This window comes from Pelophylax lessonae (assembly GCF_965119305.1).
Source record: "Pelophylax lessonae genome assembly, chromosome: 8".
NCBI lineage: Eukaryota > Metazoa > Chordata > Amphibia > Anura > Ranidae > Pelophylax > Pelophylax lessonae.
In genome coordinates, this window is record NC_138775.1 from 143,081,735 (window position 1) to 143,098,954 (window position 17,220).

Below are 17,220 nucleotides of genomic sequence, written 5' to 3' on the forward strand. Positions count from 1 at the left end.
TGTTTTATCCAGGTTTTATCTCAGAGCCCTGATGAAGGGGAGTGGCATTGCCCCTGAAATGAATTGGATGTTTTTTATATGACTTACCGTGCTTCCCCGAACATAAGACCGGGTCTTATATTAATTTTGGCACCAAAAGACACAGTAGGGCTTATTTTAGGGCTAGGTCACATATAATGTGCTGTCTTCTCTCCCCCTCTCCCTCCCTGCCTGTCAGGAATCCCCTGTGTGAACCCAATAAAATTGTTTGTAAAACCCTAGAATCCACTCTATTATTAGTATATTATGCGTGGCGTTTCCGTGACCCCCCTGGAGCTCTCTTCTCGTAGTATATCATGTCCAATGTGTGTATTTCCTGTATTATATTTGTGCCAAATACCTTAGTTATAGCGCCGCCCAGCGCTTCCGTGACCCACCGGAGCTCTCGTTTTCCATATGCTTTAAGCACTGCAGAGGGGAGGGGCTGAGATCCCCCGCTGACAGCTGGGAGGAGAGCAGCACGAGATAAGCTGAGCGCCGAGCTGCGCTGTACTGAAGGTATTTGACACAAATATAACACGGAAACCCACACATTGGACATTTTAGAAAACAGTAAGAGTGGATTCTAGGATTTTTCAAACACTTAAAACTAGGGCTTATTTTTGGTGTAGGGCTTATATTGCAGCCCTCCCCGAAAATCACAGTAGGTCTTATTTTCAGGGTAGGTCTTATTTTTGGAGAAACACGGTATTTACCAACAACTAAATTTATCCTAGACTCTTTCTCGCACTCCTTGCTGTATTTCAAAGGTTTCAACAAACTAAGACAGCTGTTGGATATATATGAATGTGAGCTGGTGGATGATGATAACCAATGGCCAATTTGCCTGTGTATGCATTAGTATTATTATAAATAAGTTTCAAGTTCTATACCAGGGGTGTCAAACTCAATTTAATTGTGGGCCGCATCAGAATTATGGTTGCCCTCAAAGTGCCGGTTATATCTGTAAGATTAGATGTCAAGAGCACCCCACGCCCCCTTACATGGGATTTCAAGAATCCCCCCCACCATCAGAAGTCAAAAATCACCCACCCTTCCTTACATCACAATGCATCCCCTTACCTTGTGCTGCTGCCAAGAAGAAGATGTGGGTGGTTTTGGGAAGAAGTGCCGAGTCTGGAGGAGAACCAGAGGAGGGCTGGAGTCAGCCTCCAGAGTCTGCTGAATGCTGAGACCAGGGGAGGCAAAGGCAAGGTGGTGTTGCAGCTGCACAGAGAAGTGCAGGATCTGCAGGAGGAGTTCTGACCTCCTCTCTGCTGCAAACTGCTGAGAAGGGGGTTGTGGGCAAAGAGGAGCCTTTCTGCAGCTGCACAGAAGAGTACAGGATCTGGCAAAGGAGTTCTGTCCTCTCTACTGCCAACTACAGAAGGTGAGGGCAGAGACAAGGGGGGTGTCGCAGCTGTAGGAGAGGTGCGAAGGCCACATGAAATGGCCTGGGGGGGCCGCATTCGGCCCGCGGGCCTTGTGTTTGACACCTGTGTTATATACCATGTTAGATATCAGAAGAGCATCCTGGACAATAGTATAGGCTGTGGTAATTTTCTATTGTTGGAGTTTTTTATACTGTATACAGTAAAATAAGGCTTTAGGCAATACAACTTAAAAAAGATAAATAAATACTTTTAGATATATTCTTAAATGCATGAGGTGCAAAAACTACAATCCAAAACTCACTCCTCCTTTAGGTTTCTTTGGTCCACGTGGTATATATTATTCAGTGGGTCAGGATTGATTAGTATTATTATAATTTATGATATGTTGAATACAATACAGGGGCGCATAGGTAATTGTTTTAATTAAGCAGCTCCCTAATTGAAAAAAAAAAACTGTACCTTTTACAACTGAGCCCTTGTTCACACTGCCACAGCTTCAAAGTCACATGACTTTGAATCCAAAATCCCGGCACGACTTCATTGCGGCTTGCATATGACTTCTTTAACAGTAGTTAAAAGAAAGTAATGCAGAAACCTTTTTCTAAGTGGGAGTGACCTGAGTCGCACCGATTAGAAGTTGTGGCAGTGTGAACTGTGGCTGAGAAGCAGTTCAAGTGACTTTTCCTAGGTCAAGATAATGTCACCAGTCTGCTCTAAGTAGGGTGAAGTATTTTCTCAGCCTTGTCTTTCCCAGTTCTCAATCAGATTGCAACATTTTAACTTTGTGGCAAGCTGTAAACTGAGACCTGGCAGTAGGGGGCTGATTTATGCCAGTCTGTACGGGATGATTTACATGATCTTTGTCATCTCTGATCTGAACCAGAATCTATACAGAAGTATATGCTGACCCTAGACAGTGCCTAAAAAAAGATGGCACTTTCCTCCTGGAAAGAAAAGCAGATAAAACCATTATTGGGGGGGGGGGGGGGGGTTCTGTAGTCTCTGAGAGGTAATAAATACCAGCAAACGTTACACTTTGTTGCATGCACCTACAGTGGACCTTGGCTACAAAATGAAAGTTTGCTGCCTTGTAATCCTCCACTCTCCCCTTTACTAAAAGCGGTGTGATTTTTTTATTTTTTATTTACTTTTTCTTCCTAATTTTCATGCTGACCCTACCCCTGCCATTGTTTCCTAGGCCTATGATGTTTTATTCTCCTCCTGCAGCCTACTGTGATACTGACGTCACATATCCTAGAGGCTGCAGGAGAATCCTTCCCATTCCTATAAACTGACTTGGCACAGATCTTGCGCATGCATAGAGAGAGATCTGGCACCATGACTGTTTACATACATGCTCTAAGAATGGAGAAAGGATGCCAATGCCTCCTGGTTTATGTGACGTTGGTTCAATTCATTCAATGTTCCATTCATAGAATAGTATGGTAACAGTCAGCACCAGATCTCTCTCTGTGCATGAGCAAGATCTGACTGTTTGTCATGGGAAGGTGGCAGCTGAATAGCAGTAGGAGAAAGTTGGATCCCTGTGGTGTAAAAAAGAAAGATGAAGGTGTAGGACAGGACCTGTGTAAGGACATCCGGGTGAAAGAAAGGGGCGGCACAGGATCTGTTGGGCTTGTAAGTAACTGATTACAGAAAACAGTCACCAAAGGTTTGTCCACCCTCATGGCCAAAAGGGCAAATTGTAATCTTTTAACCGGTTGCCGGCCGCCGCACGACTATATACTGCGGTGGTCAGCCCCGGCCAGGCAGAGTGACGTAGGGGTACGTCACTCGCCTGTCACTGACTTGTGAGCCAATTGCCCGCCCCGGCTCGTTCACTGACAAGTCAGTGCGTGTGACCAGCGGACCCGATCGTCCGCCGGTCACTCACGATCGCTCCGGTGAAGGGAGAAAGTCAGGCGGCTGATGTAATCAAGCCGCCTGTCATTCTCCCCTGTGTGTAAAAATGAAGATCAGACGGTTCTACTATGTAGAACCGTTGATCTCTGTTTTTACACCAATAGCCATGTCCCTTTACAGTTAGAATCACGCCCCTAGGACACATTTAACCCCTCCCTCTCCAATACAGTTAACCCCTTCCCTGTCATTTTTGCAGTAACAGTGCATATGTATAGCACTGATTACTGCAGTAATGTCACTGGTAACCCCAAAAGTGTCAAAAATGTCAGTCAAGGGTCCGATCTGTCCGCCGCAATGTCGCAGTACCGCAAAAAAAATTGCAGATCGCCGCCATTACGCGTTAAAAAAAAAAACACCAAAAATGACAAAAATCTTTCCCTTTGTTAGTAAACGCGATAACTTTTGCGCAAACCAATCAAAATACGCTTTTTGCGATTTTTTTTACCAAACATATGTAGCATAAAACAAATTGGCCGAAAATGTTAAAAAATTTTTGATTTTTACATTTTTTTTTGGGGAATTTCATATAAAAAAATGTGAAAAATATTGTTATTTTTGCAAAATTGACGCTCTTTTTTTGTTTATAGCGCATGATCAAAAAATCGCACAGGTGATCAAATACCACCAAAAGAAAGCTCTGTTTGTGGGAAAAAAAGGACGACAAATTTGTTTAGGTACAGCGTCGCACGACCGCGCAATTGTCCGTTAAAGTCACGCAGTAAAAAAAATCGCAAAAAAAAACCCTGGTCAGGAAGGGGGTAAAATCTCCTGGGGCTTAAGTGGTTAATTTCAGCAAACAACTAAATGTAGTGCCTCTACTATGGATTCTTTTTCCTTCTCTCTACATAATGAAAATAATCAGTGCTGGTTGTGATCCTCTAGCTCAGCGATATGCAAACTGTGGCCCTCCAGATGTTGCAGAACTACAAGTCCCATGAGCCATAGACTCTGACAGCCACAAGCATGGCACCCAGAGGCATGATGGGATTTGTAGTTTTGCAACAGCAGGAGGGCCACAGTTTGCTATCTCTGCAGCTAATTTCTTCATGCAATAAAAAAAAAACACACTTCCAAAATGTATCATTCCTTAATTGTTTGTTCTTTCTTTTAATGCAGTAAACCAGAAATATAATCTCTTTTTTACACAGTAAATAACATTAGCTGTATTCACAAAAATTAGATACGGTGTTCTGAGGTATCATACAAAAGTACTGAATAAAATAAAACACATGCTTTATTTGATATTTCTTTGTTATTTTATGTCTAGATAATATTTGAACCAAAAAGTTCAGTTCACAAAAATAAATAATGCACTGGTGTGGAATTTATTGTCTGTGTGAAAGGAACATTTACCATTGAAAGCCTCTTCTAATGATTTATTATCCATCTCTACCTGTAATGTTTCCTTCTTTTGCTTTCCTCGAGTGGCTTTAAGAGGCTGTATTTAAACCTCTGAAAGTGACTGGTCTCCATTATTGCACACAAGGTTACTTATGCAGAGAGTGCATAAATGATTGCTTGCTTTAGTATACTGTTATTTGTGCAGCCTCATTGTTCTGTCTAATGCTTTATTAATTCACTTAGAGATGAGAACTTTGAGCAACTCTTTGAGCAGAACTTTCAGCAACAATAAATGCATTCCTGAGTTTGACAATCATTTATAGCACTGCCTGCTGGAAAGTCCATAGATCCCAATTCCATTTTTGGAAATATCAGAGTTCATCCTTTTGTTGCATTTTATATGGTATTTCAGCGGTTATGTCAGTTCTCAGTGTGTAGGTCTTATTAGAATTTTGTCTTTGTTGCTCTTTTCTTATAAGTCCTTGGTTCTGTAGATAACCCAGCTGGCAGAAGACAGGTATTTTTCCATGCAAAAAAGGAAACGCAAAGCATGAATCTATAAAAAAAGAAAGAAAGAAAGTGAAAACTAAGAGCATATCGGATAAAACTTCTTTCACCAAAAAAAAAAAGCCGAACACAGCAAGACCGCACATCAACAGGACCTTAGGTTGGCCATGCACTAACCAGAATTTAACCGGTTAAGCAGGGACTGGCCAAATTCTGATCAGTGTGTGGCTGTCCCTGCTAGTCAGAAGTCAATCCTTTGTGTGGATGAGGGAATCTGTTTTTTTTTAACCCAGTGGTGTATGGCTAAAGCTCTAAGAAACGGCATATATAGGTGGGACTTAAGTATTGGTAGCAGTAAATCATGCAGAAGACAGGGAAACTCAGGAATAGTCCAAGCAGGTTTGTCCTATGCTATTATTCAACGTAATTTCTATGCAGGAGAGTATTGTGCAGCAAGTTTATAGTAAAAACAAAAGAAAGCATCTCCTTGTCCAGGCAAAAAAAATATACTCAATTCGATCCCTGACTAGGAGAGAGCCCCTAATGGGTTCTTGAAAACAAACAGGCAGCTCTTAGAGCCGGTTCACACTGGGGCGACTTGTCAGGCGACTTGTCAGGCACGGGACCCGTTCCAATAGGAGCGACACAAGTTGCTCCGACTTAGAAAAAGGATCCTGTACTACTTTGGGGCGACCTGGAGCAACCTGCATTGACTTCAATGATATGAAGTCCGTGCATGTCCCTCCGAGGTCGCGGTGCGCGCTGTGCACCGCGACTTCACAGGTCGCCCCGGCAAGTCGGGTCACCTGTATGTGAACAGGCTCTTATACCTTTTTATTTTATGTTTTAATATTCTGTCAGCAGTAGCCTTTTTACCAAACAACAGGCTCTTACAGCAGAGAAAGAGTTTTTTCGAGCATCAGTCAGCTTACATATAAAAGGCATGTGAACAGCTAAGACTAATAATGAGGTTTGGCAAGCAGGTCAGATGTGGATGGAGGCCTTATCTCACCCAAAGCTCTACAAAACCTCCGGGCTCCTGGACTAATGGTGTGAATACACGATTAGAATATTGCCCGATCATTCGACCACCGACTTTTGAAAAAGTATTTGTCGGTCGAAAACATACACGGCCCGAATATCGCTCGACCGCTGCCCGCCATCGAAACAGTGTTCGTCGGTCGAAAACGTTGCCAACATTAACGATCCAAAAAAATATATTTTGGCTGAGAGGACTTCTTTAGCTTTTTTCATTCGTGTTTATGAAACTTCTTGACATTGTACAATGCTTCCGGGTCAACAAACATTTCCGGGAAAATATGTTCGGCATGCGTGATTAGGTTAAACTGAATGACCTCAACACCAACGTATAGAATATCGTTCTTCCGCAAACGAGACGACAGAATTTTTCAGGTTTTTCAAACGGTATTTTTTGTTCACAATATCGATATCGCTCATTGATGGCCAGACATTAACGAGTAGAATATCGGCCGATCGCTCGCTGAACGGAAAATTTCAGCCGGTTTTCTTATCGTGTATTCCAGCCATAAGTCTGGAACCTATCAAGATCCTGAGAAAACAAAGAGTTTGTTTCCTCCACACCAGATACAAACCCTGCAGCCTCTCACCATATGTAGGCAAGAAACCTAGGTGACACATATGCACCGTCCAAAATCCTGCCAGTGCCTCACAATATATACAAATTTTTATTGAATGATTTCTGGCTTCTGAGTGGTACACAAATCAATGCTGTGCATTACTGGGCAATTAGCTGGGCATTATTTGGTAAAGTGTGCCATCTCATTAAAGTGACCATGATGGAGAAAATTCAAACTAATCATGGATTATATTTAGAAGAAAAAGAAGGCAGAATATCAGCAAAACATGGACTTGGGGAAAGGGGTGGTTAAAGGAGCCACAATGGCAACTGGCTCTAGACCACAGGGGGCAAAAAAGGAGCCAATGAAGAAGCTGAGCATGGCAAGAAGTGGAGGGGGGGGGGAGAAGCAAGAGTTGATCAAGGCAAACTGCAAGGGAACAGTAAGACCTAAATAGGGAGGAAAGAGAATGGCAGCAGACTGATGCCAAAATGCTAACCAGCAACAGTGCTTTGTTTCCTAATAGCATACTGCCCAAGGGGTGAACTACTGAACAACCCAACAGATGCAATATTTGAGTGAAGCCCAACAGGTGTTCCTAAAGAAACAACAGCAAGTGAACCTGTCTCTCGAGCGGCAGATACAAGCCCTGTCAGAAAGGTAGATGGGTTAGAGGCAGATGTTCCCACTTCAACAGCTGGTACAAAGTGCATTAGGGAATGCTTCCATTGCGTACATTATCACTGATGTTGAGAGAGCTGCTGAATGGTAGAAGCTCATATGTTTTGTAGAAAGAAAGCGGCACCTCCAGTCGTAGGAAACTTGAAACTTGAGTTTATTGTGAAATCAAAGGTCCAACACCGAACATACGTACAAGACAAACTGGATCTGGATAAGCAATAATTAGGCACATGGTGTGAAACGCGTCTGCTGATCCAGTTTGTCTTGTACGTATGTTCGGTGTTGGACCTTTGATTTCACAATAAACTCAAGTTTCAAGTTTCCTACGACTGGAGGTGCCGCTTTCTTTCTACAAAACATATGGACTTTCCGGGTTGCGGACCTTGGCGAGCACCCAGTTTTTCAGGATTGCCACAGTTTGCTCGGGATCTTTCCTGTTCAGCTGATAGCCTTGGAGCGGTGATCTGTTTCTTTCTCTGCTGAATGGTAGAAGCTGCCTAAGAAGCAGTCGGTGGATGTGCTAGCACCCTTTTTACACAGGAGACCCCCAAGAAGGCCTGTTTCAGCTTGCAACATTAGGATGCCAAAACGTATCCTAAACTTAAAGGAGCATTTCTAGCCAGGCTCAGGGTTTTCATGGCCATCCAAGTTTAGTGAGTGCTGTCATGGGAATATGAGGCCACAAGGTCAGAGATGACTATTTTGTTTCAATTTATAAACATTCCAACCAGGTATTCTCAACCCTGCTCAGATTGTGGAGCAAGTGGTGCATGTAAAACCATTATATCAGAGCCTTGGCAGATCACAAACAGCTGTTTCACATGTTTATTGTATAGGTATTACTAATTTTGATGGACCAATCAACCCCTTTCAAGTTAATCAAAGAGCTGCACTGCCAGTTCAAAATTGCTTACCTATGAACCTTAGTGTACCACCCCCAAAACTGATAGGTTCATGGATCAGTTTAATAGAATCCTGAAAAACACAGTGCTCAGACACAGGATAGGATAGCAGCAGTTGGCCCCTAAATCGACAAGATATGCAGCATGCCTATGAGGCACAGGTCAGAGTTAATAACTGCTCTGCTAAAATCAGAACGTCTTTGAAAAGCAATCTGAAGTGGATTCCTTTTCAACGGGTGGTAGAAGAGTGACTTCCAGGCTTTGCTGTTTTTTTTTTTTACTAAACTGTGATTGCATTGGCCCTAATGAATTGCAACTGCTAGCTAAGCGTGTGGCTCACGTTTGTGGCTTAGTCCAAAATGCAATTGATGGATGAGTTTGGCAGGTTGTGCCGGCTGTCAACTTGACAAGCCTAATTAAATTTGCTGCAGTCACAAATCAAGGCATCTTTGCCATGGCATGTGTTTGAGCCCTTTACCTTGCTATGCTTTCAGTGGATGGTTAAAATGCAGCTGAACCACATTCCACCTTGTGACATTTCAAGAAAGTTTGCACAAAAAAAATGTAAATAGTGCATAGCACCACTGTCATCACATGGCACAACAGTGGCTACTGTATTTTCTAACAAAGCTGTTGGTGTGAATGGGCACTAAATAAAATAAGTTATTAAACAAGGCAAAGCTGTGCTAAATAGGAATCCAGAAATGTCCCAAGAATTCTAAAACATTTTTACCACTGCACAATAAGTGCACACTTTTAGCTTCCCATGCATTCCTTATACAGACCTGCATAGAAAGCTCTGAGGTCTGTTTGTAGACAGTTTTCTAGAAAACGACGAAGTGGCAACAAGTGAGCACTAGGTGCAGTCCAGTCTGTAAGGAAGTCCTCCACCACATGATGAATCTTTTCAGGACGTGGCAAAGACCACTTTTCTGGACGTGCCTCCATTTGCTCCTCTGTAGTGTAGAAGATAGGAAGGAACATGTCACATACCAATAAAATACACATTGTTCAGCTTATTAACATAAGATAATAGACACATGATTACCGTGAACGTATGCAAGAATACTTGAAACCACCCTCTACGAGTACTCTAGTCTCAGAGAAATTCCGCTTTAAAGTGGGGTACACACTAGTAGAAAATCTGCCGAAAATTCCCGTCCGAGGTAAAATCGTACGATTTTCGGCTAGTGTGTACACAACTTTCAGCAGCCGATGCCGACATTTTGAACGAAAAAAAAAAACGGAGGGACAAACACCAACATTTTTATCGTCCGTCCCCAGACGACCAATTTTCGTTTAATGTGTATGCAATACGTCCACGAAAAATCGGATAGGAAAGACCGCGCATGATCTGAAGTTGCTGACTACCCAGAAGTCTAGGAACAAATGTCCCCAAAAAAAATAAAAAATCGGACGAGAAATTTCGTGAACATTTATGCATTGTCAACTAAAAACGGTAATGAACGCTGAGCAAGAGAGAGGAAAATCGGATATTTCATTTGATTTCCGTCAAGTCTGTACGGGCCTTAAGTCTTTTGTAGGGAAGGGATACAGGTTTGTATTCCTGTCTGTGCTCATTTTCCTTAATTTCCTGTCCTTTACATTATCGAAACAAAAAGGAACTGTTTTTAATTCCATTTTGTAATCAAGAAGTTCAAGAGTGTAAAAGTTTGGAGTTTAAGTTATACTCTTTATTGGCTAACAAAGCTAAATTCCAGGCAAATGGCTAAATACACTGCCCTGCCACAATGAACAGCCAGGCTAGTGACTTTTTTTTTCTCTGTTGTTGTTAAGATATAAAGCTAGGTCACCTCCCTGCCCCCAGCCTGTGATTGAACAGGAATGGAACAGCGAATCTTACATCTGCTCTCTCTGCTTCCTCCTCCTGTCAACATGTTCCTTGATATCACATAAACACTGCAGCATAGCTGACTGGCTATTGGAGCTGCTCCTCTCTTTCTTAGTGCTGCTGTACAGGGGATTACCGGAGGTGAATACCAGGTCAAAGGTACCTACAGTAGCTAAAGTTTAAAAGGCATTTACTTATTTTTAATAAATATATAACTGCATTATTTGTGCTTTTTGTTTGCCTGGAGTTCAGCTTTAAAGTGAATCTGAACTCAAAAAGTGAGGATATGCTGTTTTATAGGGGACATTCAAAAAAGGTTATTTTGCCTAAACATATATAGTAAAAAATGTGTGATGGGGCAAAGGAAGTGGGATTTTAATGGTACCATCCTTGGTTGGTTTTTGATCAAATATCAAACACCAACATTACATAAAATAAACCAAAACATTAGTGTGACAGCAGAGTCACCTCATATATGAAGAACAGAGCTCCAAAAAGAGCAACGAGACTACAAATCAAACTCCTCCCAGGCGATCATGGAATTCGTGGTATAGGGACACCCTATATCTATTAATAGGGATAACATCGATAAGTAAACAATATATTGGATCTCAAAAATTGGAGCTCTGTTCTTCATATATGAGGTAACTCTGCTGTCACACTAATGTTTTGGTTTATTTTATGTAATGTTGGTTTTTGATATTCTATCATACAGTTGTACTTTTTCCAAAAACTTTTTTAAACACACTTTATTTTTTTATTTTCTTTCCTTCTGTATTTATAGGGTAATTATTGTCTTTTGCTGTTTTGTTGTCCCATTTCCCTGAAGAAGCGGTTCTCCGCGAAACATGTCGGGATCCTTTGGGAGTTCTATACGCTTACAGATTTACCAGTGAAGGAGTAAATATAGGAACAGTATCCTCCCTCTAGGTTGTATAGTATTATTCCACACATACATATATGTTTTTATTACCTGTATGTATATATTATGTGTAATCCTTTGCTTTTCTTAGTGTTTTGTACCTTAACCTCCCTGGCGGTCTGATTATGTCCAGATTTCTGTGCTAAAAGCAGTCCATTGTTTTGCATAGAAATCTGTTGTCTTACATTTTAAAACTCACCTTCCCCTGCGATCCCCCCACCGTCCTCCCCCGCCGTCCTTCCGCTGTCCTCCACCTGTGTGCTCGGTCGATGGTGGCAAATTCAAAAGTGTAAATACACTAAATGACATGAAACAAAGTTGTAATCCTAATGGATTACACTGTATCATGCCATTTCACCACAGGATTTCACCTGGTTACTTTTCCAGTGCCTGTGTGGGGATCACAGGGTAGGTAAGTAACGTTCTGCGGTAATCCAGAGTGTGGCTCTGGGTTACCGCTTTTGGTACTGAAAGTTAACCCCCGAGCCACACTCGGGAATACCGCCAGGAAGGTTAATAAAGTGTAAATTTTATTGATTTTTCATTGGATTCATTTTTCCTGTTTAAGGACAGTACTATTAAAACCTTGCTCCCCTTGCCCCATCACACATTTTTTAGTAGTTACCCTTTACAATACTCTAGCTTTTTCCTGAGTATAAAATAAGAGCTCTCAACTCATTTTGCATAAGCAGGGTTGGATTTGGTAAAATTGTTCTTTATGTAACTTTGATGTGAACTGACATATGCCTTGGGGTGATCAGACTGCAGATTAGGGCACAAAGAGGTAATAAATGCTCTCTGAGTAATGTCACTGATTGATCCTTGGACAGATACCAAGAAAGTGGCTGTGAAGAGTCACTGTAGCTTCTTTACTAAATTCAAATAGGCTGTTCACTTTGCAAGCCAATTTTCTCTAGAGCTTAGTTAAGGTGGTGACGTTTCTCTTAAAAAGAATACCTAAACTCGTAGGAAAATAGGAAAAGAGATTTTTTCTTGCACATGATTCAATAATGAAAGTCAGCAGGGCTTCCCCTCATTCACAAAGCTCTTGGAAAAATTCCCTTGCAAAGTACAATTTCCCTAGCAATGTGAACAGCCTATTTGCCTTAGTAAATCAACCCTATTATCACAGTGGCCAGTAGCTCCCTGTGATGTCACATCTTATTTCCTAATCATCTCCACAGAGCAAGACAGATCCTGGGACCAAGAAAGGACAAGAATTAACTTTTGTATGACCTGTTGGACAACTCTTCCTTAATCCTGCCGGTAGGGATGAAGTTATTTGCTGGGACCCACCTGATGGGAGTGTTCCAAGAATAGATAGCGGTGTTGTGAGCGTGAGAGCTGTTGTACTTCCAGGTATGTGAGTGTGCCTAGGCACTCCTGCACCTCTGGCATCAAAGCTGTATATCTGCATTGTGAGATTTAGGACTTTTATACCTCTGACTACCTATGTCTTAAGCATTTTGGAGTCAAATTTGGGGATATCACTACTGTGTCACTCACTTGTCTCCTTTCTGGAAACACTGACATAAGTAAGTAAAACCCTGCCTCAACCAAAATAGTAACTACCACACACAGACACAGTGGGATTGATTTACTAAAACTGAAGAGTACAAAATCGGGTGCAGCTCTGCACAGAAACCAATCAGCTTCCAGTTTTTTTGTCAAAGTTTAATTGTACAAGCTGAAGTTTGAATCTGATTGGTTACCAGATCTGGTTGGCTACCAATACTGCATTAAATTTTGCACTCTCCAGTTTTAGTAAATCAACCCCCAGTGGGGACAAGGAATGGCAAGTCCGTAATGGGGTAGAGATCAGCTGCAGGGAGACCACAGGCAATGCTGGTGACTAATCCTTTTCTATTTGCCTGCCTTTTTGGGCACAGATTTTAGTTCTTCTTTAAGCTAATAAAGATGGATGAATTGTAAAACTGTATATTCCTGTTGAAGAAGCCAGAACTGTTGACAGACATAAGAAAGGATTTACTAAACGCAAAAAGACTGTGCACTCTGGAATTGCAGATGCACTCATTTTCCCCAGAGCTTAGTAAATGTGGTAAAGCTATGCTTTTTTTTTATTATTTTCTTTGCACCTGATTGGGTATTCTTTACATAGTGAAGCATAATCACATTTACATTTACTAAGGAAAGTAAGCGCAACTGCACTTGCAGAGTGTACAGTCTATTTGCATTTAGTAAATCAATCCCATAGTGTCAAGTTTAAAAAACGAACATACATCTGACACTTGACATACCACAGATTACAATATAGGTATTGACTATTCTAAGTGCTTTTGGTATAAAAGATACAAGAATCCTGATTTGAATCTAAATACACTTTTATTTTAAAATAATGTTTTTTCTTGTATGTCTACCCTTTGTAACTTTTTTTTGTATGCACTGCATACATAAAGGCTATAAAAACATAACACAGCTTGTTTTTTGACTGCTCTCGGGTATGGATAAACAGAAACAGTGAGCCTATGCTTGTATGTTTGCAGTAAATGTTCAGGTGAAAGTATCTAGTTTAGATAACCTTTTATGCGTTGGAGAAAAAGCAATGCCTGTATACAGTAAATACCTATATATACAGTATATACCTATATATAGTAGTCTGCTAAAGGGCAGAGTTTACAGACTGGAAATATCAGGAGTGTCTCTCTTACTTTTACCGCTATGTATACCAGGCATTTTACGTTTCCTAGCACAGCAGCAGGGGGAGTGAAGGGAAGGTAAGTAGGTTCAGTTTAAAGGAGTTGTAAAGTCAGGAATGTTTTTTTATCCTAATGCATTCTATGCATATACAGATACAGTCACGGCGCCACTGGCTCCTGCGGCTGTCAATTAAAGTCAGTGACCCAATCAGGAGAGAGAGGGGGTGGGGCCGAATGGCAGCTCCGTGTATCCTTAGCAAGCTGCTTGCTGTGGGGGCACTTGATAGGAAGGAGGAGCCAGGAGCAGTAACGAGAGACCCGATAAGAGGAGGATCTGGGCTGCTCTGTGCAAAACCAACAGCACAGAGGAGGTAAGTATAACATGTTTGTTATTTAAAAAAGCAAAAAAACGCGACTTTACAATCACTTTAAAGTACACATTTCTGTGCAGGAATTACATGCCATATCCTCACCTTTTAAGTTAACAGAAGCAAAATAAACTTTTCAAATCACAAAAGCAATGTCAAAGCTCTCATTACCTGTTGGCAATTGTTTGTAAAAATATATCACAGGATGAAGAAAGTTGGAACGCCATGCTGCTTTTGCATCTCCTATAGCACGATTATAGTGAAAGACATCTTTGTCTGCTCCTGAAAAATTCTTTCCATATTCCATAATAAGGACAAAAAAACCTGTGCTGTATACCTTCCTGCCAGTGCTTTTCTCAAACATGGGAAGAACGCCTACTGGCACTTCCTCTAAATATTCAAACGTGTTAGCGTCTCTGGAATTAAGAATAAAAGAATTATGATTGTTTGCATGCAGTAACCATATAGAGGACATATAGACATGTATATACAGTGGATATAAAAAGTCTACACACCCCTTTTAAAATGTCAGGTTTCTGTGATGTAATAAAACTGGACAAAGATAAATCATTTCAGAACTTTTCATACCTTGAATGTGACCTATAAACTGTACAACTCAATTGAAAAACAAACTGAAATCTTTTAAGCGGGGGGGGGGGGAGTAAAATTAAAAAACTAAAATAACGTGGATGCATAAGGGTGCACACCCTCTTATAACTGGGGATGTAGCTGTTAAAGCGGAGTTAAAGCGGAGTTCCGGCCACAAAATCGACATAATCGATTTTGTGGCCATCCGCATGCTTTTCTTAACCTGAAAAGGAAATGGATAGTTACGATTTTTTTTTTTTTACTTACCTTGTTATTGTAGAAAGAAATACTCACCTTTCTTCCACTTCCTCCCTCGGCGGCCGCGGCCCACACCGTCACTTCCGGTTTGCAATGATTCCTGGGAGCTGAGCGTCATCGCTCCCAGGAATCAATGCGACGGCACCGGCCCCGGTCGTCACTTCCGGTGCGACGCCGCATTCCCTGCTAAAGAGCTTCTGGGCATGCCCAGAAGCTGTGGAGGAATACGGCACCACAACGGAAGTGACGAGAGGGGCCGGTGCAGGCGTATTCTGGGAGAAGAGGACACGGAAGAGGACGCAGAAGAGGATCGCGCTGGCTTCAGCTGCCCACATCAGAGATGGCAACACTGGAGAAGAAATTTTAAAAGTGAGTATTTCTTCTTGCAGGTAAGTGCGAACCGGGACAGATCAGAGGCTAGCCATTGTGGAATGTACTAGCCCTGACTGTCCCGGGGGGATTTTCATTGAAAATTTATTTTTGTGGCTGGAACTTCACTTTAAATAGGAGTCAGTACACACCTGTCATCATTTAAAGTGCCTCTGATTACCCCAAATAAAGTTCAGGTGTTCTAGTAGGTCTTTCCTGACATTTTCTTAGTCGCATTCTACAGCAAAAGCCACGGCCCACAGAGAGCTTTAAAAGCATCAGAGGGATGTCATTGGTAAAAGGTATCAATCAGGAGAAGGGTACAAAATAATTTCCAAGGCATACAATGAAACACAGAAAAGACGGTCATCATCTAGTAGAGAAAACATGGCACAACAGTGACATTACCAAGAACTGGATGTCCCTACAAAATTGATGAAAACACAAGAAGAAAACTGGTCAGGGAGGTTGCCAAGAGGCCTACAGCAACATTAAAGAAGCTGCAGGAATATCTGGCAAGTACTGGCTGTGTGGTACATGTGACAACAATCTCCCGTATTCTTCATATGTCTGGGCTATGGGGTAAAGTGGCCTTGTCTTACGAAGAAAAACATCCAAGCCCGGCTAAATTTTGCAAAAACACATCTGAAGTCTCTGAAAAGCATGTAGGAAAATGTGTTATGGTCGGATGAAACCAAGGGTGAACTTTTTGGCAATAATTCCAAAAGATATATAGTCATGGTAGAGGGAACTAGAAAACGTACAATTTCCGGGGAAATTGTGGGAAGTGTTCTTGCCGCCACCACACTAGACTAGAACATTCCGGCATTCATTCCTGAACATTTTGATATAACATTTTGCAGGTGGCCTTAAAAATAAGAGAGTGGCAGCAGTTTAGAAATTGGCCCCATAGGAATGAACAGCGGAATGTTCCAGGAAAGGTTCAGGAAACTACCGTTGGCAGGAAGAACACTTCACACAATTTCCCCACTGTAGTTTTGAACATTCCGCCATTCATTCATAAGGGGCCAATTTCACAGCGTGAGTTGGAAACAAACGGTCATAGTGTAAAAACTATAACGCCCACAGCTTAGAGACTTATACCGTAGGAATCACAAGACCCAGGCTGACATTGATGTATAGTATGTCTATGAAACATTAAAACTGAGGGCACAGTCACAGGTTAGAAAACGACCTTGAAATCTGAGACGGTTTCAGTGGATTTTCCATTAATGTCAATGGACGACGTGAGTTGGAAACAAATGGTCATAGTGTAAAAATTATTAGGGCTATGGCTTAGATGTGGACATGTTAAGTGGCAGCAGGGATGGCTGAACATTTTGATGTAACATTTGTGTAGGTGGCCTTAAAAATGAGGGAATGGCAGCAGTTTAGAAATTGTGGCAAGATTTCTTCGCTCCTCCTCTCGGAATCTCCATCTCCACTCTAGTTTTGAACATTCCGCCATTCATTCCTATGGGGCCAATTTCGCCACAAAAATGACGATATTTCGCAAACAGTTAGGCGAAACCTTCCAAAAAGTAATAGCAAGGTGATCGGGAGCTTGTTTTGGTATATTTCTTGACTATGTAGTGTAAAAACTGTGGGAGGAGTTAGGGTGCCAAATTTTCAGATAGGCTTTCACTATAATAAGAACTAGAAAACGTACAATTTCCAGGTAAATTGCGGGACGTGTTCTTGCCACCACCACACTAGTTTAGAACATTCCGCCTTCCATTCCTGAACATTTTGATATAACATTTGTGTAGGTGGCCTTAAAAATAAGGCAGTGGCAGCAGTTTAGAAATTGGCCCCATAGGAAGGAATGGCGGAATTCCGCCA

At 41.6% G+C, this 17,220-nt stretch overlaps 1 protein-coding gene across 1 annotated transcript in view; it reads right to left on the bottom strand.

Moving 5' to 3' along the window:
- Positions 1–4,994: 4,994 nt before the first annotated feature.
- FOXRED2 (FAD dependent oxidoreductase domain containing 2) overlaps positions 4,995–17,220 on the bottom strand; it is a 38,999-nt gene continuing 26,773 nt past the window's right edge. Inside the window, exons 9-11 of the mRNA XM_082266396.1 lie at positions 14,335–14,579; positions 9,150–9,320; positions 4,995–5,232 (exon numbers count right to left, since the gene is read on the bottom strand). Coding sequence (XP_082122522.1) covers positions 5,048–5,232; positions 9,150–9,320; positions 14,335–14,579 — 601 coding nt within the window. The 3' untranslated portion in view covers positions 4,995–5,047. The remainder of the gene's footprint in view (positions 5,233–9,149; positions 9,321–14,334; positions 14,580–17,220) is intronic.